This window comes from Eleutherodactylus coqui, chromosome 2 (genome assembly GCF_035609145.1).
Source record: "Eleutherodactylus coqui strain aEleCoq1 chromosome 2, aEleCoq1.hap1, whole genome shotgun sequence".
Lineage (NCBI taxonomy): Eukaryota > Metazoa > Chordata > Amphibia > Anura > Eleutherodactylidae > Eleutherodactylus > Eleutherodactylus coqui.
Genome location: NC_089838.1, coordinates 17,823,894 through 17,848,529, shown reverse-complemented (window position 1 = coordinate 17,848,529; position 24,636 = coordinate 17,823,894). Strand labels below are relative to the sequence as shown.

The window sequence follows — 24,636 nt, the reverse complement described above, 5'->3', positions numbered from 1 at the left end:
ACCGCAGCGTGTGGAGATTTTGCAAATCTCCTCCCCTTTGCTGCTTAGTCTCAAGTTTAAGATTGCAGGTGAAACGCGACAGCTGGCAGAGCTGCAGCCGGGGCGCGCGCACACGCACGTATATGAGCCGCTTGACGCTCTCGGACACAACTTGCTTCCACAGAAATGTGTCCGTATGCGGCGCGAGACCCTCAAGCAATGGGTGAGTCCGGTCAGGGATATGGACCACAATAGGACATATGATAAAGCCAGTGTGCCCTACTTGGCCATAAGGGGTCTGTGAAGCCCCCTACAGCTCAGTCCCTGCACCGGGATCTATGACGCCCCCTACAGCTCAGTCCCTGCACCAGGGTCTGCGACGCCCCCCTACAGCTCAGTCCCTGCAACGGGGTCTGCGACGCCCCCCTACAGCTCAGTCCCTGCACCAGGGTCTGCGACGCCCCCTACAGCTCAGTCCCTGCAACGGGGTCTGCGATGCCCCCTACAGCTCAGTCCCTGCAACGGGGTCTGCGACGCCTCCTACAGCTCAGTCCCTGCAACGGGGTCTGCGACGCCTCCTACAGCTCAGTCCCTGCAACGGGGTCTGCGACGCCCCCTACAGCTCAGTCCCTGCAGTGGAGTCTGTGAAGCCCCCCTACACTTCAGTCCCTGCACTGGGGTCTGGGAAGCCCCCTACAGCTCAGTCCCTGCACCTTGGTCTGTGAAGCCCCCCTACAGCTCAGTCCCTGCACCAGGATCTGTGACGCCCCCTACAGCTCAGTCCCTGTTCTGCTCTCAGCCCAGGAGTTGAGCAGGACTTTCTACCCGTCCCAAGGAGCAGCATGAAGTTTGTAGCAGTGCCCCCCTGTCATGTCTCGGTGCCCCCCTGTCATGTCGCGATGCCCCCACTGCTGTCCCGACCGGCCAGGTGAAGCCCCGGCTCACATGACGCCTGTGGAATGAGGCCGCCCGCACCCTGGGAGGAGTCTGCTGGCAGGAACTGCCCGGCTCATCCTGTTTCCTACAGCCCGAGGTGGGAGAAGTCTGGGCTGGGGCCCCGCTGTACCCGCTGCAGGTAGGTGCTTGCGGACAGTCGTGGGGAGCCGCGCCGGACCGTGCGGACACCTGTTGGTGGAGTAGTGGGGGTCTGCGGGGCAGATGGCGGCTCTGGAGTTACTTTCAGTACTTGTGCCGCCCGCTAGTCCGGGACACATGACGGTCCCGCGGCAGCTGTGGAGGTCCTGCGGACTGCGGGTGTCCGGCTGCGGCCCCTCCTGCGCACTGCTCCCCCAGGAATGTCCCCGCAGCCGCCCTCCTGCCTCCCACTAACTTCTCCCTCCTCCTGGGGCTCCTTCCCCCCGCGGGATGTTCCGCATTCCGGACGCCGCACTCCTGGATTCTGATGGGAAGTGAAAGCAGCTGGAATCCCCGCAGAAGTAGAGTTTGCGACAAACTCCGCAAGGAGCGGCAGATGCAGCGCGGGCCGGAATACGACACAGCGCAGCGCGGGCCGGAATACAACGCAGCGCGGGCCGGGATACGTCGCAGCGTGGGCCGGGATACGTCGCAGCGCGGGCCGGGATACGTCGCAGCGCGGGCCGGGATACGTCGCAGCGCGGGCCGGGATACGACGCAGCGCGGGCCGGGATACGACGCAGCGCGGGCCGGGATACGACGCAGCGCGGGCCGGGATACGACGCAGCGCGGGCCGGGATACGTCGCAGCGCGGGCCGGGATACGACGCAGCGCGGGCCGGGATACGTCGCAGCGCGGGCCGGGATACGTCGCAGCGCGGGCCGGGATACGTCGCAGCGCGGGCCGGGATACGACGCAGCGCGGGCCGGGATACGACGCTGCTTCGCTTTTCTGCCATCTTTTTACACCTGAAGCAAATGCACAGAATCACATTGATTTTGCGTGAATCCACGGCTCCTGCGACCGTACGCACGCCGATGGATTCCACTGATCTAGTAGGATGCGTAATCCATCCGCTGAACATGCCGGATTTCAATGGCGGAGTCCACGATCGTCACCCTCGCGGACGATCGACGGTATCCCACACCCGTTCAACAAATAGAACATCCTCGTGTCGCTCCGCTGAGCGGTCTGCCATTGCAGCGAGCGGATTTAAAAGCGCATAATGTTCTATTTTTGTGCGGACTCCGCACGGACGGCTTCCGTTAAAGGCGATGGAAGTCATTCAACCTGCAGCCCATCGGCAATTAACATGGGGACCCGCCTCATCGCCCAGCGCCGGCCTGGGAAACACATTTAAAAAAAAATCTGCCCTGCCCGTGACTGACAGCGAGCGTCTGCGGTCATCCGCAATACAGAGAAGGTACGCGGGGTCGCCGGCCGGGGTCAGAGCCGGATGCCGCTGTGGATTCCGGATTCTTTGACAGCTGACACCCGCCAGTGATCGGAGATGACTCCAGTCGCAGCTGTTAACCATTTAGATGTCCTCCATTCTGACAGCGGTGTTTTAATGACCCACTACAGGGAGGGGGCGCCCTCGGTCACGGGAACAGCTTGCTGTAATGAAATGGTGGTAACTGTTCCTGCAGCCTGGCAGTTAGGGGTCTCATAAAGGACCCCAGGTTGCCGTACAGGTCTGCCTGTTAAAGGGGTTTTCCAAGATCCTTTTTTTTTTAAGTATAAAACCCATCTCTCCCTGGCATAAAACAACAAATGGGCACATGCCCCCCTCGCCCTGCTGTGCCCCACGCCACCTGGGCCTCCCTCAGGATGTCATGTTTACAGCAGGGCTGCGGAGTTGGAGTGGATTGAATGTACCGACCCCGGACTATAAGACCATGTCTGTTATAAATCTGGTCTAATTAATTAGATGCGGAATCTGTTGCATATTTTGCAGTAATTTAGGAGTTTTGTGAAGTTTGCTATAAATCTGTTCCCGTCCTCTAAGCCGGCAGTTATCAAAAACATTGATACCCAGGATGTGGAAACGGTGATAGAAAATCAGTTATTGGCTTTCCTCACTGGTGGGGTGCGGTCACACGGGGTGGAGACGCAGGTTCTAACAGAAGCTAAGAAGAAACCAGTCTCGCCCGCGGTGTGCCCGCTACTTCTACAATTTAGGAGAAGGGTTTATCTGGGTTGTCTGGAATCCTCAGGATAGGCCATCAATATCTGGTGGAAGTCCAACACCTGGGACCCCCTCCCAATAGGGGGCTGCGTCAATTTTTACATTCAGCTAGAATCCTCTTATTACTCAGAATTAGTGATGAGCGGTATACTCGCTAAGGGCAATTACTCGAGCGAGCATTGCCCTTAGCGAGTACCTGCCCGCTTTGGACCAAAGATTCGGCTGCCGGCGGCTGGCAGGGAGCTGCAGGGGAGAGCGGGGAGGAACGGAGGGGAGATCTCTCTCTCCCTCTGTACCCCCCCCCCCCCCCCCCCCCCCCGCTGACTGTCGCAACTCACCTGTCACCTGCGCCGGCAGCCTAAGCTTTTCTCCCGAGCGGGGAGATACCCGCTAAGGGCAATGCTTGATCGAGTAATTGTCCTTAGCGAGTATGCTCGCTCATCTCTACTCAGAATGCTATAATTTTCATAGTGCACGTTTTTAACCCCTTAAGGACCAGACACCTCTTAAGGATTTTTCCCATGTGGTGGTTTTACTGTCCTTTTTATTTATTTCCCTTTAGCTGCCAAAATTGTGTTTGCTGCCTTTTTTGTTTGTGACGTATTGAGCTGTTTTCTTGATATCCTTTTCACTGACTTTTTTTCCCCCTTTTTTTAAATTTTATTGCGGGTAAAGGGCTAAAAAAAGAATTTTCTTTTTACATTTATATATATTTTTTTACTCTGTATTTTTTTTTTTTACTTCATGTAACTTTTTTTCTTTTACCATCTATGCCCCCCCCCCCTCCCCCATGGCTTCATATAAGAGCTTCATATTGCACACTTTCCCATTGTAGCTGGGGCATCCATAGGAGCCCCAGTTCAAGGGAAGGATAGCCCTGTAGTGACAATAGTCACTCTGCCAGGACCCTGCCGCTCTGCTATAACAGGGGGCTCCTGGGGGTCATGTGACCGCCGGGTTGCGTAGTGGAAGAAACCCTCCACTTCCGCTTTTTAGTACTTAGCGCTCATTGAGCGTTATGTACCCGAAAAAGGAGAAGGCAGAAGTAGCTAAAAACTGCTTCTCCTCCGGGTTCTCAGCTGTGACTAACAGCCGAGCACCCAACCTGCTTCTGCTTGATTTTTGCTATGTTTTTGCTATCAGTCAGGATTAAAGCCCAGGACCAAGTGCCGTAAATTTACAGCGCTCTGTCTTTAAGGGGTTAAGTACTTAAGCCTTGTCCAATTCCCATTACTGAATGGCCTCTCATGATTGGCATCACCGACCTCTAACTGCATGAAAAGGATGCCTTTTTTTGTTTTAAAAGTAAAAAAAAAAACCTCACAAAAGTGTGCGAGTTAACCCTATTGTGACCTTGTACTACCCCTTTCCCGACGAGTATCGTCCATGTACGGCGGATGTCAGGTGTCTGTATGAAGCCGGGCTCGCTACATACATAACAAGTGTCAGCCATCTTTGACAGCTGACGCCTGCCGACAACAGCCACGATCACCGTTTGCCCATCGCGGCTGTTAACCCTTTAAGTGCTGTCACTTCTGGCAGCAACATTTAAACAACCCAGTCAGAACAATCGAGGTTCTTTTCAGTTGTCATGGCAGCCTGGTGACTTCTGAAGGCCCCCAGTGCTGCCGTGAATGACTGCCTATCAAGACGTGCATGTGGCACGTCTTGATAGGCAGCTTGTCAGAACACAGTATGATGCAGTACTGGGATGTTGCATTAGACTCTATGAGGACTTCAGTGTTTTTCAATTTTTCACAACTTTTTTTTTTTCCAATATTTAATAAAGCCTTATTTTTTACACTCCCCCCCCCCCCCCCCCCCCACACACAGTCATCTCCTCGGGAAATAAAAAAAAAAAGCCAGAATTTTTGGTCACCCTGTATTCAGGAACAAAAGTAATCCATAAGTCGTATGTACCCCAAAATATTAGTAAAAACGTAAGGCCACTGTTCAAAAAAATGAGTCCCCATGCAACCCGATAAAAGAACAATAGTTATGGGGGGGGTCAAAAGATGCAAGTCCCCCAACGCATCACACGGCTTGGTTGCATTAGCATGCATAGCTGGTACTATTGTATGTTGTCACCATCGGAAGTATGGGTGGAGACAAGATACAGGCAGCTTGACAGGCCAGTGACGCCCCCAGGAACTGATTGGGTAATGTATTAGTGTCCCCACCTGCATTATGGCCTGGCTGTCAGTCAAGGCCGCTCTTACGGCTAGTAATGTAAACCTAACAGGAAAACTAACCCTAACCCTCCAGGCCAGGCAAAAATCCATAGACACTCTGCTAGGACCTTGACAGCCAATCGGGAACTAAGGGCGTGACAGGGCGTTCTTCCATGCAAGCCTTGTCAAACCCCTAGCTTCCGGTGGTGACAAGATACAATAGTACCTGCATAGCCTCCCTTCAAAGCAGTGCTTCGGTGTCAGACCTGCAGCTGATCTGACCCATTTTATGCTCCCTCAAGCATAAAGTAAAAAAAGGAATGCAGGGATGCAAAATGACAGGGCTGTCAAAGATGGTGGATTTATGTCATTTTCTACGTGCATCTCAAAAGTTGTTGTCAAAGTAGGACATGTAAGTGCATGTTTGCACATCGTGGATTCCCCACCTAACGTCAGACAGAATGTGTAACAGTTGCGCTCGATTCTGTTATATTGTTCCCCATTCACATACACCAGAGTAAATCTGCTCCAGTGAGCGAGCCGCATCCGACGCAAGTTTTGTGTGCCGTTAAGCCACGGATTAGCACCATTGAACTTCAAATATGGAATTAAACATCAGGAGCGTGCCCTAGGATCCCTGCAATCTACACAAAGTACACTTTTGCTCTAGGGCTGGCTGCTCATTTGAAAAGTTTTTCAATACAGTCAAAAATAAGCGTCCTCTGACTTCTATCTAAAGGCATATTTCTGCCCCATAGAAGTCGGTTGGTCAATAAGGTTGACAAGCTGGAAGTAATATTGTCTAAGGAAAAGTATGACATAGTGAGAATAACTGAGACCTGGTTGGACAAATGCTGTGACTGGACGGTTAACTTAAAGGGTTATAGTTTGTTCAGAAGGCATTGCAAAAAATGGAATAGGGGGAGGGTTTATAAAGTCCTGTTTGAAGCTTCCACTACAGGAAGATACATCTGAAGGAGATGAGCATGTGGAGTGTCTATGGGTAGAGATCTGTGGAGGAGAAAAACAATAATAAAATCCTCAGAGGTTTTCTATACGTCGCCAAATATAGCAGAAGCCACCCAAAATGTACTACTAGAGCAAATATATGAAGCTGCAAATCACAATCAGGTAATTATTATGGGGGACTGACACCCATGGATCTCGTAAAAGAAAATGTGTTTCTGTCAATAGTTAAAGATACAGTGGTGCTTTGGGTTAGGAGTTTAATTCGTTCTGTGATGGAGCTCTTAACACAAAACACTCGTAAGTCAAATCAATTTTCCCCATTGAAATGAATGGAAAAGCCATTAATCCGTTCCGGATCGCGAATCTCTCCCACTGATTTCAATCAGGATGGTGTTGCCCCATTGAAAGCAATAGGACGCCGGCACCCCTGCAGTGATTTTCGGGGAAGGGCTTTAAATATAAGCCCTTCCCTGAAAAATCATCCCTAGCTTAAAAACAAAGTTAAATTATCACCTAAAAGAGCCGTCCGGCTCTTCTCTCTGGCCTCGGCAGTCGTCTTCTGTCTTATGGAGGCCGGGGATTAAAAAATCCCCGTCCCCAGAAGGCGCTGGTTTGATTGGCTGAGCGCTCAGCCAATCACAGACAGCATTTAGCCATTGAATGACAGCTGAGCGCTGCCTGTGATTGTTCACAGCACTCAGCCAATCACAGGCAGCACTCAGCCATTCATTGATTTCAATCCCCCGCCTCCAGAAGATGGCTGCTGGGGCCGGAGAGAAGAGCTGGACGGATCTTCTAGGTGAGTACATTTTTATTTTTTTTCAGCTAGGGAGGTTTTTCAGGGAAGGGCTTATATTTCAAGCCCTTCCCTGAAAATCATCGCTTTCGTGCTTGCCTGCAACCCACTGCTTTCAATGGGGTTGCAGCAGCGCTGGTCCCATTAAAAGCAATGCGATAGCATCGCGGACTTCTGCCACAGCTGTGACAGCTATGGCAGAGGATTCCTTCATTGCCGTGGTCCCCGCGAGGATGAAGGAATCCCCTGCCATAGCGGTCACAGCTGTGGCAGAAGTCCGCGATGTGCTCCCTATGTTTTCAATGGGGCTGGCGCAGCTGCTGCCGCCGCCGGCCCCATTTAGAACAATGAGCGATATCGCAGAGTTTTCTTAGTGCTGCAAGGCTTGTGTTTTCACTCGCTTTCGCATCGCAAGAAAACAGCGCTAGTGGGTAAGCGCCCTAAAGCAGCAAAAGTGGCGACAGTGAGTAAAACTAATGGCCCATTTACACGTGGTGGCTCCCATTGATTTCAATGAGAGGTGCGCTTGCAGTTATAAGCGCAGACCACTACAGAGGTCGGAGCAGAGACTCCTGCTGCTTCCGCTTCGACCCCTGTGTGCACCTGCTGACAGCGCTGCAATTACAATCAGCTGATTGGTCAGGGTCTAGGGTAGGTCATCAATGCCATGAAAAACCCCTTTAAATAGTTTTTTTCGCCAGTGTATTCACTCAAATCATATGTCTGGCAAAATGCAGAGTGCAAAAGTAAACTCTCCAATAAATGTCACCAGTCTAACACAGGAAGAAGTGCAAAGCCACCTTAAAAAGATTAAATAAACAAATCACCGGGTCCCAATGGCATACACCCCGGGGCTCTACGTTAATTAAGTAATGTGATAGACCGTTTCTTATATTTAAGGACTCTGTAGTGACAGGGTCTGTTCCATTGGATTGGCGCATAGCCAATGTGGTCCCAGTATTCACAAAGGGGTCAAAAAGTGACTGGAAACTACAGGCCAGTAAGTCTGACTTCTATTGTGGGTAAAATGCTTGAAGAGTTTCTAAGAGATGCATTCCTGGAGGACCTCAAGGAAAATAGCTGTATAATTCCATATCAGGATGGGTTTATGAGGGATCTTGTGTATCTGGACTTTTCCAAAGTTTTTTATACTGTGCTGCATAAACGTTTGGTATATAAAATAAGGAGCCTTAGTCTGGGCAAAAATGTGTGTAAGCAACTGGCTCAATGATTGGAAACAGAGGGGGGTTATTAATGGTACATACTCTGACTTGCTCACGGTTACTAGTGGGGTACCACAGGGGGCAGTATTGAGCCCTATTTTTTTTTTATGTGGTAATTAGGGGATTAGTCGCCTCGCAGGATCGCCAGCTTTCCTCCATCTAGGTGCGTGAGCATACTTCAATGGCCCATATCCAGACCTGAGTGGGTGGTAAAATTCAGGAAGTTCATTTTATTTTGGCAGTAACTAATTACACCAGTAACAACTCTTCGCCCTGTTCTGTCACAGCGCACACATGCATCAACAACCAAAATCCTAGCTGTCTGGCTACTCACATTGGATTCTCTGCTAGCTAAAACAGTGGCCTAGCGCCACTATACATCATAGCAATGTCCAACAGTGTAACCAACCAGGGCGACGGTCCAGGGGGCGTCCTTCCCTGTCAGACTCATTGGCTGTACCGCAGCCTGTTCTGCCACAGACCTCGGGTCTTTAGCCTCCGCCCAGAGAGTAACTCCTTCAGCCATGCTTTGGGTTTCTCCCCCCAAACTTAATGTGTCTGGAGGTTTTAACTTCTCCAGCCACCCCCAATACAGCTGTCCTTGCTCGTTAGCACCTCCACATGCCTGTTTTACAGCCCCCTACAGGCTTTTCTGTGCATTGCACTTCTACAATATATTATCAACCTTGTAGAAAGATTGTAGAATACCAATATTTTCATGTAACAAAACTGTGCCAAGTACCCTATTTTTTGCCTTATAAGATGCATCTGATGATAAGACGCACCCAGATTTAGAGGTGGAAAATAGAAAAAACTCCCCCAGACCAATCAGTGAGGGAGGTATTACAGGAGGAATAAAGAGCAGAAGTACCCCCTCGGAATGAAGTATATACCACTAGGTCAACCAGCCGTTCAGGATCCAGGGACCGCTGAGGGTAAATGTAATGGTGATCTTATTACTTGTCACCCAGCTTTCCAGGAGGCCTGAATGCAATGTTTGACTAGTTATAGCGATGTTGTATAAATGCTTGCAAAACTCTGCGGTTGGCATTCAGGATTCTGGAAGAGCTGAGTGACAATCTAACAATGATTCCATTGGTGGTCACCCAACTTTCCAGGAAACCTGCGTGTCATGTCTTATTATGGTGACTATAGGGTGTACATTTCAGCACCGATTAGCCGTACCTATGGGCGGATCACCTCTGTTGCTATGTGATACGGAGTGGAGGAGAGCCGCCCGTACCTACAGCTGATTGGTGGAGGTGGGGCAGCAGTTTGTGTGGGCGGCTCTCCTCCCCTGCTGTGGAGTGGATTTGCGATGCTTATCACACAGCTGTCAGCTCTATTGCAGGAGAGGAGAGCCGCCCATATGAACAGCTGACTAGTGAGCGCTGGAGGGAACGGCTCCACCGCCCCACCAGTCAGCTGTACGTACGGGCAGCTCTCCTCCTCCACTATGGAGCCGGCAGCTGTGTGATAAGTACGTGCGATTCCTTCCACACAGCTGCCAGCCGGGTCTGAATTTCGTCATGTTCACGCTATAGAATGCACGGACTCCCCCCGAAAAGCAAAAAAGAAGGTAATTAAAACTGGATGGGTATACAGTTGTAAATGGATCTGGAGAAGTTGGAAGCAGAAAAGTGGCAAACGATTTAACGCTGATAAATGTAAGGTTCTGCACATGGGCAGAGGGAATACATGTCACCATTACACACTAAATGGGAAACCACTGGGAACACTGACATGGAGAAGGACTTGGGGATCTTAGTTAACTGTAAGCTTAAAGGGGTTGTCCCGCGCCGAAACGGGTTTTTATTTTTTTTTTTAACCCCCCCCCCCCCCCCCCCCCCCCGTTCGGCGCGAGACAACCCCGATGCAGGGGTTAAAAAAAACAAACCGGAGAGTGTTTACCTGAATCCCGGCGGTCCGGCGTCTTCATACTCACCTGCTGAAGATGGCTGCCGGGGTCTGCTCCCTCCGTGGACCGCAGCTCTTCTGTGCGGTCCATTGCCGATTCCAGCCTCCTGATTGGCTGGAATCGGCACGTGACGGGGCGGAGCTACACGGAGCCGGCATTCTGCACGAGTGGCCCCATTGAAGACAGCAGAAGACCCGGACTGCGCAAGCGCGGCTAATTTGGTCATCGGAGGCCGAAAATTAGTCGGCACCATGGAGACGAGGACGCCAGCAACGGAGCAGGTAAGTATAAAACTTTTGCTAACTTCTGTATGGCTCATAATTAATGCACAATGTACATTACAAAGTGCATTAATATGGCCATACAGAAGTGTATAACCCCACTTGCTGCCGCGGGACAACCCCTTTAACTGGAGCAACCAGTGTCAGGCAGCTGCTGTCAAGGCCATACGATCATGGGGGGCATCAGAAGAGGTGTAGAGGCGCATGATGAGAACATTGCTCTTCCTCTTTACAAGTCACTGGTCAGACCACACATGGAGTATTGTGGACAGTTTTGGGCTCCGGTACTCAAGATAGACATATCAGAGCTTGAGCGGGTACAAAGTAGTGGAGCTACTCCAAAGGTAGCTGAATCCCTAAGGGGTGTGTAAGTATATATCCACTAGGTAATAGTGCAGATCTTCAGGCGCTGCCGGCTCAAATTACGCCAACAGTCGTATGACGTGCATAGTCACGGAGGTGAACAATCGGGCTATTGGTGCAACTCTGTTAATAAATGACAACTAGGCCAGAGAAGTAACCCAACTCCTCTTTATGGAGAACAACAAGCCTATTGACGTGTTCTAGAAATGCAGTCTCTTCCTTAGAAGGGCTAGATAGAACAGTAATCATGGGAAGGGGAAAGGAAAAGCAATGAAGAGAAATAAGTAAAAAAAAATGACATATGGCCATAAATTTTATATATACCGTTTCCCCGAAAATAAGACAGTGTCTTATATTAATTTTTGTTCAAAAAGGTTTAACTTTTTTACATGTATAGCTGCCTGGACACGATTTAAATTGACTTTTTAAATTAACTGTTAGCAGGGCTTAATTTTGGAGTAGGGCTTATATTTCAAGCATCCTCAAAAAGCCTGAAAAATCATTTTGCATCCTCAAAAATTCTGGAAAATCACACCATGTCTTATTTTTAGGGTAGGTCTTATTTTCAGGGAAACGGGGTATGTATGAAAAATAAGTTGCCGATTTAAACAATCCAGTTACATTTACAGTTAATTAAAATCCCAAAATCCTTCTCCATGTCGGTGTCGCCCAGCGTCTTCATTCCACATGTGCCCCACGAAGTCCACAAGTGGCGATCTGGAGGTTGGCACTGCCAGGCAGCTGCTCACCACCCTCCTTCCTGAATCACGTGTGTGGGAGACCAACAACTCTATAAGGCGTATGGCCACCTATAGTGTTTTGGGACTGGGGTCAGATGCATGTGCCATGGACTGCTGATAGAGGATGAATGCTGAGGGACTTTCCGAATATTCCTGCAAGGCGCACCTATAGATGCGGCCTCATCTGCTGCTGTGGATGTCTACTCTATATAGCCCTCGTGTATAGATGCAGATTTTGGGGTGGAGTTTCCTGCATCTTTAGGTGCGTCTTGCAGAAATATTGCGTGAAAGGTCCCTTGGGCTGCTTTAACACGGCCGAGAAAATCGTGCGAGATTTGTGCGTTGAGATGCACGAATATGAAGACCATTCTTTGGAATGGGGTCATACACATGAGCGATTTGCCCTCGCATCACCCATTGTTTTCAGTGGGGCTGACAAAGTATCGCACAGCGTAGTGATGCAAGGCGTTTTTGACGCAAACACTCACATCCACGGGGAGATCGCACGATGGCGAGTTTCACAGGTGGATATCGCACTCGCCCGGGTGAAATTAGCTTAAGGGTGAAAACCTGGTGCGGCTGGCTGCACTCAGCCCAAACCCACCCATCTACGATGGCTGCCCCTTGTTTGTACCCTAAGAGCTCATTCACACGAGCGTATGCACTTTTGCGCGAGTCTCGGCGCAATGTATTTGCGGAACGAACTATGATTTTTTTTTGCACACGTATCATATTTGTTTTGCTCAGAAAAGTACAGCATGATGCGTTTTCTTTTTGTGTGTGCATACCGCGGTTCTTCGTGACCTCTCTGGGCTAGGGGCGGGGAGACTTTAATTCGATGGGTTCTATTCTCTGTGTGTTGCTCAAACACACCTGTGGCAAGCAGCTCTAAGGGCTCAAACACAGCATTTTTTGGAAAACACACTTGCAGTTTTTTGAGCCAAAGCCAGAAGTGCATCCAGCGGGACGCGGGAATAGAAGTCCTTCCTTTCATCGTACCCATTCTTTCTTAATTTTTTTTATATTTTAATGCACTTCTGGCTTTGGCATCAAAAACTGCGGGTGTGTTTTCCACAGGCATGCAGTGTGTGAAGCCGCCCTGCTTGTACGCCCGGCCCGCTGCTATGCCGCTCCTCAAGTGTTCCTATTGGGATTGTTGGTTTAATATGAGTGTGATGAGTAAATAAGCTCCCTGGGGAGTTTCCACCTCCTCGCCCGGTAGTTGCGCCTCCTGGACCTCGATTTCCTTCTAACTTTGCTTCGCCTGGCAGTTGTTATCAATCCCATTCTGCAGTGAGGCGGTCACATCCGTGTTCTTCACCAAGGTTTACGAGTTCTGACTTTACATGACTTTCCGCGGTACCTCTCACACACAGCGTGCAAAAAGAAGCAACTTGCTTGCTTTAGGCGCATATTACGCATGCCTAAGATAGTGTATGGGGATTGGTAAGCGCACATCCGTACGCAGAGCATCCCCGAAGCAGGAAATACACCCACGGCGAACAGGAGAAACCACCCGTATGAGAGAGGCCTAAAATAAAATGCTGCCGACACCCAATACCATACCGCTACAGGTATCCGAACCGCATTGTGCGGCGAAAAAGATGGAGGGAACTCTAGAACAGATATAGTGAAATCCTGTACTACATGGGAATAACAGTAGTTGCTTCTGCGCTCTAAGTGTAATTCACTGTGTGCCGCCCGCATGTAACAGTCGCGCGGCACGCAGTGAAATTGGGTTCTTGCTGTAGGCCGCCGTTCGCCATCTTGGCATGTGTGCGCACGTAATACACGCCAGGAAAGAACTTGCTGCCATCTTTATTTGGCGTATTTCGAGCAGTATGGAAGCCGATGGTAGATTGCTGCGCAGACAACACTATAATACGTTCGTGTGAAGGAACCCTAACATACAGGGGGGTAGTGTAAGAACCTGCTGCCCACAGTATAGGGGATAACTGATCTGTGGAGGCCAGCCATTGGGTCCCCCACCAATCAGGAAAATGGGGGTCCCTAGTGTCATTAAATGAATGGAGCAGCATTCAGCCCCGCCATTTATTTCAGTGGGACTGCTGGAGATGGCGAACGCTTGAACTCTATCTCCAGCTAGCCTACAGAGATGAATGCCGCCTTAGCGCGCTCTCATGAGCAGGGGAGGGTCCTCATGGTCCGCCCCCACCGTTCTGATTTTTATTCCTATGCTGTGAATGGGAGATAATTTTCAATCTTAGCACAACCCCCTTAGGCTTCCTGCACACGACCGGGTCGGATCCGGCATGCGTGGTCCGACCCTGTGCCTGGCCGGTGACCCCGCTTACCTGTCCGGATTCTTCTTTATCTGTACTGCGGAGATGCTGGCCAGCGCGCATGCTCAGTACAGATTATGCCGTGCCGTCACTAGGCGATGATGAGAATCCCAGGCCTTTCCCCGCAGCAATGATGATTGCGGAGGGGCCGCGGAACGGACGGCTTCCATTGACTTTAGTTACACACCGGGCCCTGTTGCAGATTTTGTATTGGGTCTCAGAAGCCTAAAGTCCCACCTCCTCTCTTGTACACCGGGCCGTACAGGACACTAACGATGATTATTTCATCTTTCATCACTTTTCAGCTCATTTTTATATATAAGTAGTTTTATCGCTGTTAGTTTTGAAACAAATTACTAGATTTCCAGACAATTCTAGTTTCAAGATCCTTCATTGGATTTTCATGTAAAGGTGCATTTAGACACAAAGATCGCTCAAATGATGGCTTTGCATAATTAGTACTATGCCTATTAGTACCAATTAGTAGTATGTGAGCTGTATTCAGAGAGCAGACCACCCGCTGTTCTCTGAATACATTCCCTCTGTTCTGCCATGGGGATGACAGCTGAGACAATGTAATCAGCGCTCCTCAGGCAGAACACAGCGTGCGGTCCTTCTTATCAGCTGTTCTGCCGAACCATGGATTTCATGCCGAACTGAAATCCATCGTTTGGCAGAAAAGTGAAAGATGGGCACATTTACACCAAATGATTATCGCTCAAAAGCGATAATCGTTGTCTAAATGGGCCTTAACAGTCAGGGAAGAACTGTAATACTAAAATGTGTACATCTTGTTTTGTCTTTTACACTAAAGCAGTATGTGGGGAGCCGAAGGCTAATTTCAGTTTTGGGAACCCGTTTTCCTGCAGTCATGATTAACCCCCAGATTGAACTTTTTTTACAATGCTGTCAGCCATGTCTTACCGTACGCTTCACAGGCATACGATATATATCTTCACTGCTCCGCTTCCGTACTGTGTGCCGTGGGAGGTTCTAGATTAGATACATCGGCTCCACATTTAAGGTCAACCAACGCCAATAACTTTTTCTTTACTTATTCAGAAATGACTCTGAACGCAGGAAATATTAACTTTAAGTGGGACCCGAAAAGTCTGGAAATTCGAACCCTTGCGGTTGAGAGACTTCTTGAGCCATTGGTTACTCAGGTATGTAAGATCCTTCTCTCTTTTGCCTGTACCCCATTTTCCAAGATATATGATGATATACAGATTAGACAAAGCCAAGCTCATAGCACACATTCAGGGTTATAAAAACATGGCTGCTTTCTTACGAACACAGCGCCACCCTTGTCTGTGGAGTTGCCTGGTATTGCAGCTCAGCTCCACTCAGAAGTGAATTGGAGCTGAGTTGCAATACCGGGCACAACCCATGAATACAGCTGCTGTTGTGTTTGGAAGAAAGCAGCCATGGTGTTTTTTTTAAAGCCTGAACAACCCCTTTAAGGCCAGGAATGCGCTTACATATTTCAGCTCTGTGCTTGTGTCTGTAATACAGGTGTGCGTCCCGACCTGACTACGTGTCTCTTGACCCCAAACATCATAGGAATATATGGTACTTGGAGTTTGGGTTGGAAACCCTGCAGTCAGGCTGGGACGCATTTCTATATTACAGCCCCAAACATGGAGCCGAAATACGTAAGTGTATCCCTGGCCTAAGGCTGTGCTCACATGGGCGTTAGACAGTTTGGAGGCTTCGGTGCAGAACCAGTAATAATAATCCTGAACAGAATAGCACAAGCAGCAGGACGGACGCCCGGCTGGCACTATTTTAATCAGTGAGGTCCATTGGGTACCGTATATACTGGATGTACCGCTTAACCGAGCAGCGGAAATGCATAGTTCAGATATGAATGAGGCCTAAAGTGTAACTAAACTTCAGAGGACTTTTCAGAATAAACTATCCTGTCTGCCCAGGAATAACCCTGTTTCTGAAAACCGTATGACTTCTAGCCTGCAATTTTTCTTAATTTTTTCATTTTTTAGGCTTTTTCTAAATTGTCCGTTTTCACTGAGCTAAGCTCTAGAGTGGATTAGCACTAGCTGCTGCATCTCCCATCCATAGAAAAGGCGATCCTGCTCTCCTGTTTCTCTGTAGCACACCCTCAAAGGCTGCATTAGCCTGAGACCAATACAACAGTACTGAGCAGTGGAGATGTGAATTCAGCACTGCAGTGGGATATAGGCTCAGCAGCATCTGTGTGTCTCTCCATCTTCATTTCAGCAGCTCCTTCCTAGTCCCTTCCTTTACATAGAACCATAACTTGATTGCTTGCAGTCTCTATATAAGGCTGGATTCAGACGACTGTATATCGGCTCGGTTTTCACGCCCAGCCGATATACGGCGTCTCTCTCTGCAGGGTGAGCCTGGAAGAGCCAGGAGCAGTGCTCTGAGCTCCCGCCCCCTCTCTGCCTCCTCTCCACCCCTCTGCACTATTTGCAATGAGGAGAGGTGGGGGTGGGGCTAAATTATTTGTGGAATTCAGCCCCGCCCCATCCCGCCTCCTTTCATTGCAAATATTAACATTTTTTAATATACGGGTTTTCGTGTTGATTAGGTTTGTTATGGAGCATCAGTTACCCATGATTGAGTGTATAAATGTTTATATGCAGGTAACGACCTTGGTTAATACCAGCAACAAGGGGCCATCAAATAAAAAGAAAGGCCGTTCTAAGAAGGCTCATGTTTTGGCCGCATCTGTTGAGCAAGCGACTCAAAATTTCTTGGAGAAGGGAGACAAGATAGCCAAGGAGAGTCAGTTTCTCAAGCAGGAGCTGGTAGAGGCAGTCGAGGATGTTCGAAAACAAGGTATGTTGTATGTGATGGATGTGCCATAGGAAGAATAACCCAACCTTCACCTACTCTTCTTCTTTAAATGATGCTTTTTAAAAAATTTCCCTGTACTAATAAGGGCTCCTTCACACTGGTGAACGCGATATCGGGCCACACAAATCTTGCGCAGTTTTCACGCCAGTATGAAGGCAGCCTAAGGGTGAGGTAATATATGGTGGGACTAGGAGGCGACACTAAGCACAAAAAAAAGTTAGTCCTTCCTCCAAACACTGAGATAAATCTGTTTTATCTTGGTGTCCTAGCTTCCCTGATTGTCCCTAACTGAGGAGGGTGAACAGTGCTGCATCAGACACACTACCGTGTTTCCCCGAAAATAAGACAGTGTCTTATATTAATTTTTGTTCAAAAAGGTTTAACTTTTTTTACATGTATAGCTGCCTGGACACTATTTAAATTGACCTTTTTAAATTAACTGTTAGCAGGGCTTAATTTTGGAGTAGGGCTTATATTTCAAGCATCCTCAAAAAGCCTGAAAAATCATTTTGCATCCTGAAAAATTCTGGAAAATCATGCTATGTCTTATTTTCAGGATATGTCTTATTTTCAAGGAAACGGGGTATTCCTCCCTCCTCCAAGAAGACCAAGTGTAACAGAGCAGCGCTAACGACTCTATTTCCCTCCAGCCATGGGGTCACTTGAGATTCCTGTCTACTTCCCTTACATCCAGCGATCTCTCACAACACTAAGTGACAGTCTCTTGCAGTCTCTGTCTCAGGGTTGGATCTCTCTGTCTCCCCCTCCTCTTCATGGGTACTTTGCATACCTCGACCTGGCAGCTCTAATTGGGTTTGCATGACACTACCAGTCCCATCTTAGGCCTTCTTGGTCTGGGGTCAGTGGTGGGACTCCCATGGTGGAGCTTCGCTTGGGACTGCGCTGGCGGGGTCTCTTCTTTGTTGCCCGCAGGTACGTGTCCTCCTACAGACGGCCGGCTCTTCTTAACAAAACTCTGGCTTCCAGGCCTATACAGGACATGCTTGGAAGAGTGGACTTCCTCTTGGTGCTCTGGCGGGGACGACAGTGGGACTTCCTTTCTTGGTTCTGATAGGTCGTCTGCTAAGTCCAAGCCCAACTTTTGGACTCTTTGCTGGAGCCCTCCAGGAAAGGGCCCATAGAGGTACATATGTAGGCTCTGGGCTTCTAGGTGCTGCAGGCAACTAATTAGCTATCCTAATATCGCAAGAGATACCTCAGGGACAAAAATCAGCCACTAGGAAAGTAGTATGTATGCTTGGGGTGTTTTTATTTTATTTTTTAAATCTGTACCGTGTGTCCTCGAAAATAAACCCTACCCCAATAATAAGCCATACCCTGATTGAAATGTAAGCCCTCCTACAAAAATACGCCCTAGCTACACTAGGTATAAAAAAGAAAAACAAAATACAATACTCACATCGCAGTCTGCGTCTGTGTCCCCTGCTATGGTCTCCCCGGCGGTGCGTCAGGCTGCTCTGTAATCCTTCCCGCTGTCATCTCTCTCTGGTAAACGGGACATTGAATTCCTCCGCCTCCAGCAAGTAGGCGCTGTGATTGGATCGAGCCCCAGCCAATCACCTCCTGCGCTCAATCATTCACAGCCATTCAGTGAATGACATCACTAAATGGCTGTGATTGGCTGGCGCTTGATCCAATCATAGCACTTGCTGGAGGCCGGGGAATTCAAAGCCCCGTTTATCAGAGAGAGATGACACCGGGGAGGATTACAGAGCAGCCTGCTGCAGCATCCGGTAGACCATAGCGGGGGACACAAGATGCCGTCTGCAAGGTGAGTATGCGCCCCACCTTCCCGAAAAAAGACACTGTGCCTCTTTTGTGGCAAAATTTAATATAAGACAGTGTCTTATTTTGGGGAAAAAACAGTAATAGGAGAGATATTTGTACCTTTTCCACCCCCAGAGCTTCCCCACATTTATGGCCATGGAGTGCCCACCGATTGTCAGTTCATCCTAGATAAAGTTGATACCTCAGGGATATGCTGTCCATGCTTATCAGCAGCATTTCGTTACCGTTTTCAGGTTGAATATAGTCCCCATGAATTAGATCCAGACTATCTCTCCCTCAGTTTACCCTGGCACCTGTCACCTCATATTACTCACTTGGTAACCAAGATTCAGGCTCTCTCTGCGCTCCATAGAGTACATGCCCCCGCCCCCACCCCCACCCACCCTTTTTTTGGGCAGTGGTCTTGTTCATATCTAGTGTGTTCTTTTCCAGTTCAGGCATGGGACCTCCTGGTCGCATCTAACTCCGTAATACAAAATAACATAGAAGTGGGATGGCCACTGCTAGTTGTCGGTACACCCGTGCTCTGTAGTTTACCGTGACCGAGAATTTACTCTCAGTACACTTTACTCTGCCTCTCAGACACGAAGTAATTGCTGTATGAGACTCTGCCTGACTGTAGGCATTAGTGAGCGTCTACCGCCATGTTACTGCCTTTATGTAGGAGGAGTAATTTATTGTACAGCCGGACTGCATCGGATATAATTACAAGTATGCCTGAGCATATACCGCCTCATTACCCCCTTCTGTAGAAGGAGTAATTGGGTTGTACAGCCAGGCTGCACCTGACATAATTACAGGTATTGACGAGCATCTACTGCCTCATTAGCAGTCTGTCTCGCCAACCCTCTTTCATAGGAGGCATGTTATGTGGATCTTGGATAAGCGTAAACTGCAATAACTATCATCGCCCAAGTACTGTGAGTTTTTGTATCTAACATGACATGTTCAGCAGTCTTGGTCTTGCCACTGCCCTTTCACAGAAGGGATATTATGCGGTACTTTGAATTTCCACCTCGGACAATACTACACCGTAATAACGACCATTGTCCACCGCAATACTCAGCAGTTGCAGATTCGCATTACTCCTTGGGAAGAGTAATTTTAGTACAGTGGTTCCCGGTATGGGACATGACTACACAATTACGGTTGCCATTTATTTACCCTCTCCTATGGTGGAAGTAATTGTCATACTGTGGGTATCGCACATGACTGTGCGGTCATGCCAAGCATTGTCCATGCTCATTTCCCCCTTTTATAGGAGGAGTAACTGTAGTACTGCAAACCTCCATCCCTTTTGGCTATGCGATTATGTCAAATGGTAGAGTAGTGTCACGCGGTAGCACTATGCTTCAGGGCAGTGTGGGTGGCTCAGTGGTTAGCGCCTGAGTCCTAGGGTCAAGTCTAACCAAGGGCAACATCTGCATGGAGTTTGTATGTTCTCCCTGTGTTTCGTAGTTTTCCTTTGACTATGCGGCTGTAGCAGGCATCCTGTCCCCTCATTGACCACTGAGGTCTCGGGTCATAATTGTAAGTATGGCCGACATGTCATCTCCTCCACATATAAATATCTGCGCCTTCTCTTTGCATTGATACAATGATGCAGTCAGTAAAGGCGTAAAGCCACCTATCATACCCTTTGGATAGCAGGAATGAACTATTGTCGGACCGTGTATCTCCCTTCATCCGAATATAATGATAACCAGGTAACACCCTTACCTTCTCCATAGGTCAAACATTGAGACTGCTGCTCAACTCGGTAGTTCATGGCTTCGACGATGACCATTTTTTTATGCTATCTCATCCTCCCTGCATGGAGGGAACAATTGGGTATGGCTACCTGAGAAGGTAGTGCAATCTCAATCAACCATATTATCTCCGTCATACCATCCATAACTGTTTTGCCATAACGATACATCGTTGGGCAGTGCCCACTACTATCAGATGGTCACTTTCTTACTTTATAGAGGAGTATCTATATTACTGTGTAACAGTGTATCCACATGAACCGCAGGGCTACCCTCCATACCACAACCATGTTACTGTTATACTCTATACAGCAGGTTCACAGAGTCCTGGGAGAATCAGGTGGCCTCACGAATCCCTCTTAGGAAGGTGTGGATCACTACATTCTACCTCACTTTTGTTAGGCTCTTCTTGCCAGAGAGATAATGGCATACCATCAGTCCACTAGGTCTCATCCGCCATACAACCTCATTAAACTCCTCCCATGAGGGAATATTTGGGTCAGTTCATCTTGGTACCTTCAGCTCTTCATGTATCTGTCTTCGCCCTTCCCCTACGTGGAGCAGTACTGCATGATAGATTGCCCTCCCTCCTAGCTCTGTTTTCTTATGTAGATGCTACTTCACACTAGTATGGAGGATTAATCCTTTCCAATCCACTGTCTGACGTCTGAAGACATTATGATTTAAGGCTGTACAGCTCCGATGTTGGAAGACGTCCATCGGGGTTCTCTTACTGTATATTGCCAGCCTCTCTGCTGTAGGAGCCTATCCAATGTGTCACCTCATGCAGTACTGGCTTTGGCCAGCAGATAGCGCCATTTTATAACGGCAGAAAAGAGTAAGCCCCCTAGGAAAACCAGGATACAAATTGGATTGGAGAGGGTTAATCCTTTACTTCCTCCATGCACTACATATTGTTCTACACCAGATGGTAAGAAAAATCTTGGCAGCACACTAGCCGAGCCCGCCTAGTGAACTGGGATGCCCTTATTTCAAGTACAGCCTTTTTCACAGCCTGGGTTCCTCCATGAGTTTGTCTTGATAATATTGAGGAGGATTCTTGAAGCCCTTCCAGTCATTACATCTGTCTGGGGAAGACTACCCTCTCATCACTGTGCAGGGCACCAGCCACGTTAAGTGGTCCGCTCCAGCTTTAGCTTCCCATGGCAATCCTTCTCATACAAAGAGTTAGCCGTCTATATGAAGCTTGTACACTGCTGAGGTTCATCTGATGGGTACATTCATCGGTATCCATCTTTAATCTTCTATGAGCTTCTGGTCATAGTATTCCCTACGTTCCTAGTATGCTAAGTGTCAAAACCTACATCATGGGCTCTGCATAATATCTGACTGGGTTTATTCTGTCGCGTCGATTGCTTTTTTTTTCCTACGGCCAAGGCGTCTGGCATACTGTTTTTAGGACCACTCCAGGATGATATATCCCTTGCGCACGACACAATCTCATGACTGTTTCTCCCCTTGCAATTGCTAGTTTAGTCCAGAAGGGGCATGCTCCGTGGATCCTTACCCTACTACCTCCCCATCTCCCCTTCCTGCTGGATGGATCAAGCCTCAAGTCTCGTTCTTCTTCAGTTCTGTTCAATGTCCAAGGAGTCTTCTTGGTTTTTCCAGTCATGCCCTTTTTTCGTCCTGGGACAGATCCCATAAGCACCCTGTCTTGGTATCACCATCTCTGTTCTTCCCAGTGCTATTCTATCCTTCAGGCGACAGACCTGATTTAATTCACTATCTCATTATCCGCTCTAGGCCATTCTAAGAAAATTGCAACAGTGGCATACTTAACCAATCGGGCATACACAACACATCGCTATGGCTGTATCTATGGCATCCAGCACACTGGACCAAACGAAGTCCCACATTACAAGTCTACTGACCCTCTGCATCCAACCACCACAGTATTTTCCTCTTGCCCTTCTCCTGTTCTTCAGCCCCTGTGAGGATCACATCTATCTCTTCCCATCAACTGCTATAGTGATCAGCTGTCCTTGACAATCAGATCTCTACCTATAGCTATTGCCGCCTTGTCCGTCCATACTTGTTTTCAGTGAGACATACCTCTTATTGGACAAGAACATCACCCCCTTGTCCAATAAGAACACACCATGGTCTTTCTCTGTCTACCAATGAGGCGTGAGAAAACAGGATTTTGTTACCAGGACACAGCACCAATCCCGTTGGTGGTTTTTCTCACAAAGTGATTCACAATCTGGTCTTTTTTTTTTTTTTTTTTTTTTCCCGCGTACAATTATTTCTTTTAGGGTTATGGTCTGTATTGATAGACTCTGTGTGTTATTTCGTTTTCTCTCCTGCTGGCTATGTACAAACTGATTTAGCTCAGTATCTGCAGGAGGGGTATAGCTGGTAGGAGAGACTAAGTTTTGATGCTTAGTATCCACCGCCTCGTGGCAGCAGCTATAGCCAAGGTCTTGCTGTGTCCTGCAATGAATGGGACGGTTTTGTAGAGCTCACATCTCATTATTACAGACCGGATCAGGCCATTTTATGCTAGAAAAGCTGTGTCTAGATCTTACTTTAACCCTTTCCAATCCACTGTCTGGCGTCTGAAGACATTCTGATCGAAGGCTGTACAGCTCCGATGTCGGAAGACGTCCGGCAGGGTATTCTTACTGTATATTACTGGCCGCTCTGTTGTCAGGGGCCTTTACAGCATGTCTCATACTGCAGTACTGGCTCTAGCCAGCAGACAGCGCCATTGTATAATGGCAGAAAGAGAAAGCCCCCTAGGAAACCCTGAATCAAAAATTGGATTGCAAAGGGTTAAAGTCTCTCTAGTGTAATGAAAAGTATATGAAAAGCTTGTTGGGTCAGTGGCATTATTTTCAAAAACCCCTGTTTATTTTTATTTGAGGGGAGGGGTTCCTATAAGCCTCTTTATAGAACTTTACTATGCATGTGATAAAGAAAAAAAAAAAAAAAAAGTTGGTTCCCGAATCTCCCCTTTCCTTTGCCCACCGAGGGAGCACAGCCACATTGTACCTCGCAATCCGTGTCTTCCTTCCTGGCATGAGTCCAGCATTCCCCTCTCTGTGTCACCTGTGTTCTTCAACCACTGCTCCTGTCCGCTATGTGGCTGATCACCCTGCCTTGTGTCTTGTCTATTCTCCACTCTACTGTTGGTTTAACTCTTACCTACGCTGCCTTTCACCTTATTACTGATGCTAGGAGTCCAGTGCGCGCAGTGGTGCTGCGGCCCGCGGGGCTGTGTTACCTCCTTCTCCCCATGGACTGGTACCAGGGCCTGGCCCATCTTCCTTCTGGCTGCCACTATGAACCCTCAGCACTCATTGCTGTAGTGACCAGTCACAGCCAGGAGAGCAGCGCTCTGGAAGAAGCTGGAATTGAAAACCTATACCAAATGAGTCAGCGACAAGGGCTTAACTAGCCATAATCTCCCACCCCCACCCATGTGTATACCACCATTTCCCTTACGATAGACTCACACCTGAGTTGTATGTTGAGACTTTACAGCAACCTGAGGGTAGAAACCCACGAAGAGGCACTGACATAGCCGCAAGGAGGCTGAAAATTGCAGCACTTTAACCCGTTTAGGACCAGCCACAGTAAAATTACGGCGGTGCTTTAAGTCTCCTGCCTCTGCAATCAGTCAGAGCCAGGAACAGGTTATCAGTTAGTGACAGCTGATAACCCGGAGCAGAAGGCAGGAGGGGTTTTTAACCCTTCCTGCCTTCTGCTTCCCCAATATACAGTGCTCACTGTATGGGGAAAGTGAAAGTAACATGTACTTTCACTACGGAGCCTCGGGGGGTCATGTGACCTCCCGGGATTCCCTGCTACTGCAGAGCTGGAGGGTCAGACTAGACCCTGGCAACTCTGTAGGTGACTAATGTCACCACAGGGGTTGCTTTCCCCTGTAACTAGGGCTCCTATGGACGCCCCAGCTACAGTGGGAAAGTGTCAAATAAAGAAAAAAATATATATATGTGAATGTCCCCCAGAGGTCTTATATGACGTCATGGGGGACACAGATAGTAAAAAACACAATTACATACATCAGTAAAACAAAACAACAGAATAAAACAACAATACATACAAAAGAAAGAGAATAACACAAAGCAGACGCCAACAAAAACCGTCGCCGAATGCGCCCTGTAAGCTAAAACCATACATACTATATATCAAAACGTCCGAAACAGATAGAGGAACCCATTCCCATACTTTATTTTAGTGTAAATATAAAAATAATTTTAAAAAAAACTATAAATGTTAAAAAATGATTTTTTTTTTAGCTTCTTACCCACAATAAAACTAAAAAACGGGAAAAAAGTCAGTGAAAAAGATATAAAAAAATAGTCCTATATGTCACGGGAAAAAAAAAAGCAGTAAAAA

General features: G+C 48.2%; 1 protein-coding gene across 1 annotated transcript in view; it reads left to right on the top strand.

Annotated features, from left to right (window-relative positions):
- Positions 1-955: 955 nt before the first annotated feature.
- Positions 956-24,636, top strand: part of CTNNA1 (catenin alpha 1) — a 49,449-nt gene continuing 25,768 nt past the window's right edge. The window contains exons 1-3 of the mRNA XM_066590421.1: positions 956-1,054; positions 14,909-15,012; positions 16,477-16,672. Coding sequence (XP_066446518.1) covers positions 14,911-15,012; positions 16,477-16,672 — 298 coding nt within the window. The 5' untranslated portion in view covers positions 956-1,054; positions 14,909-14,910. The remainder of the gene's footprint in view (positions 1,055-14,908; positions 15,013-16,476; positions 16,673-24,636) is intronic.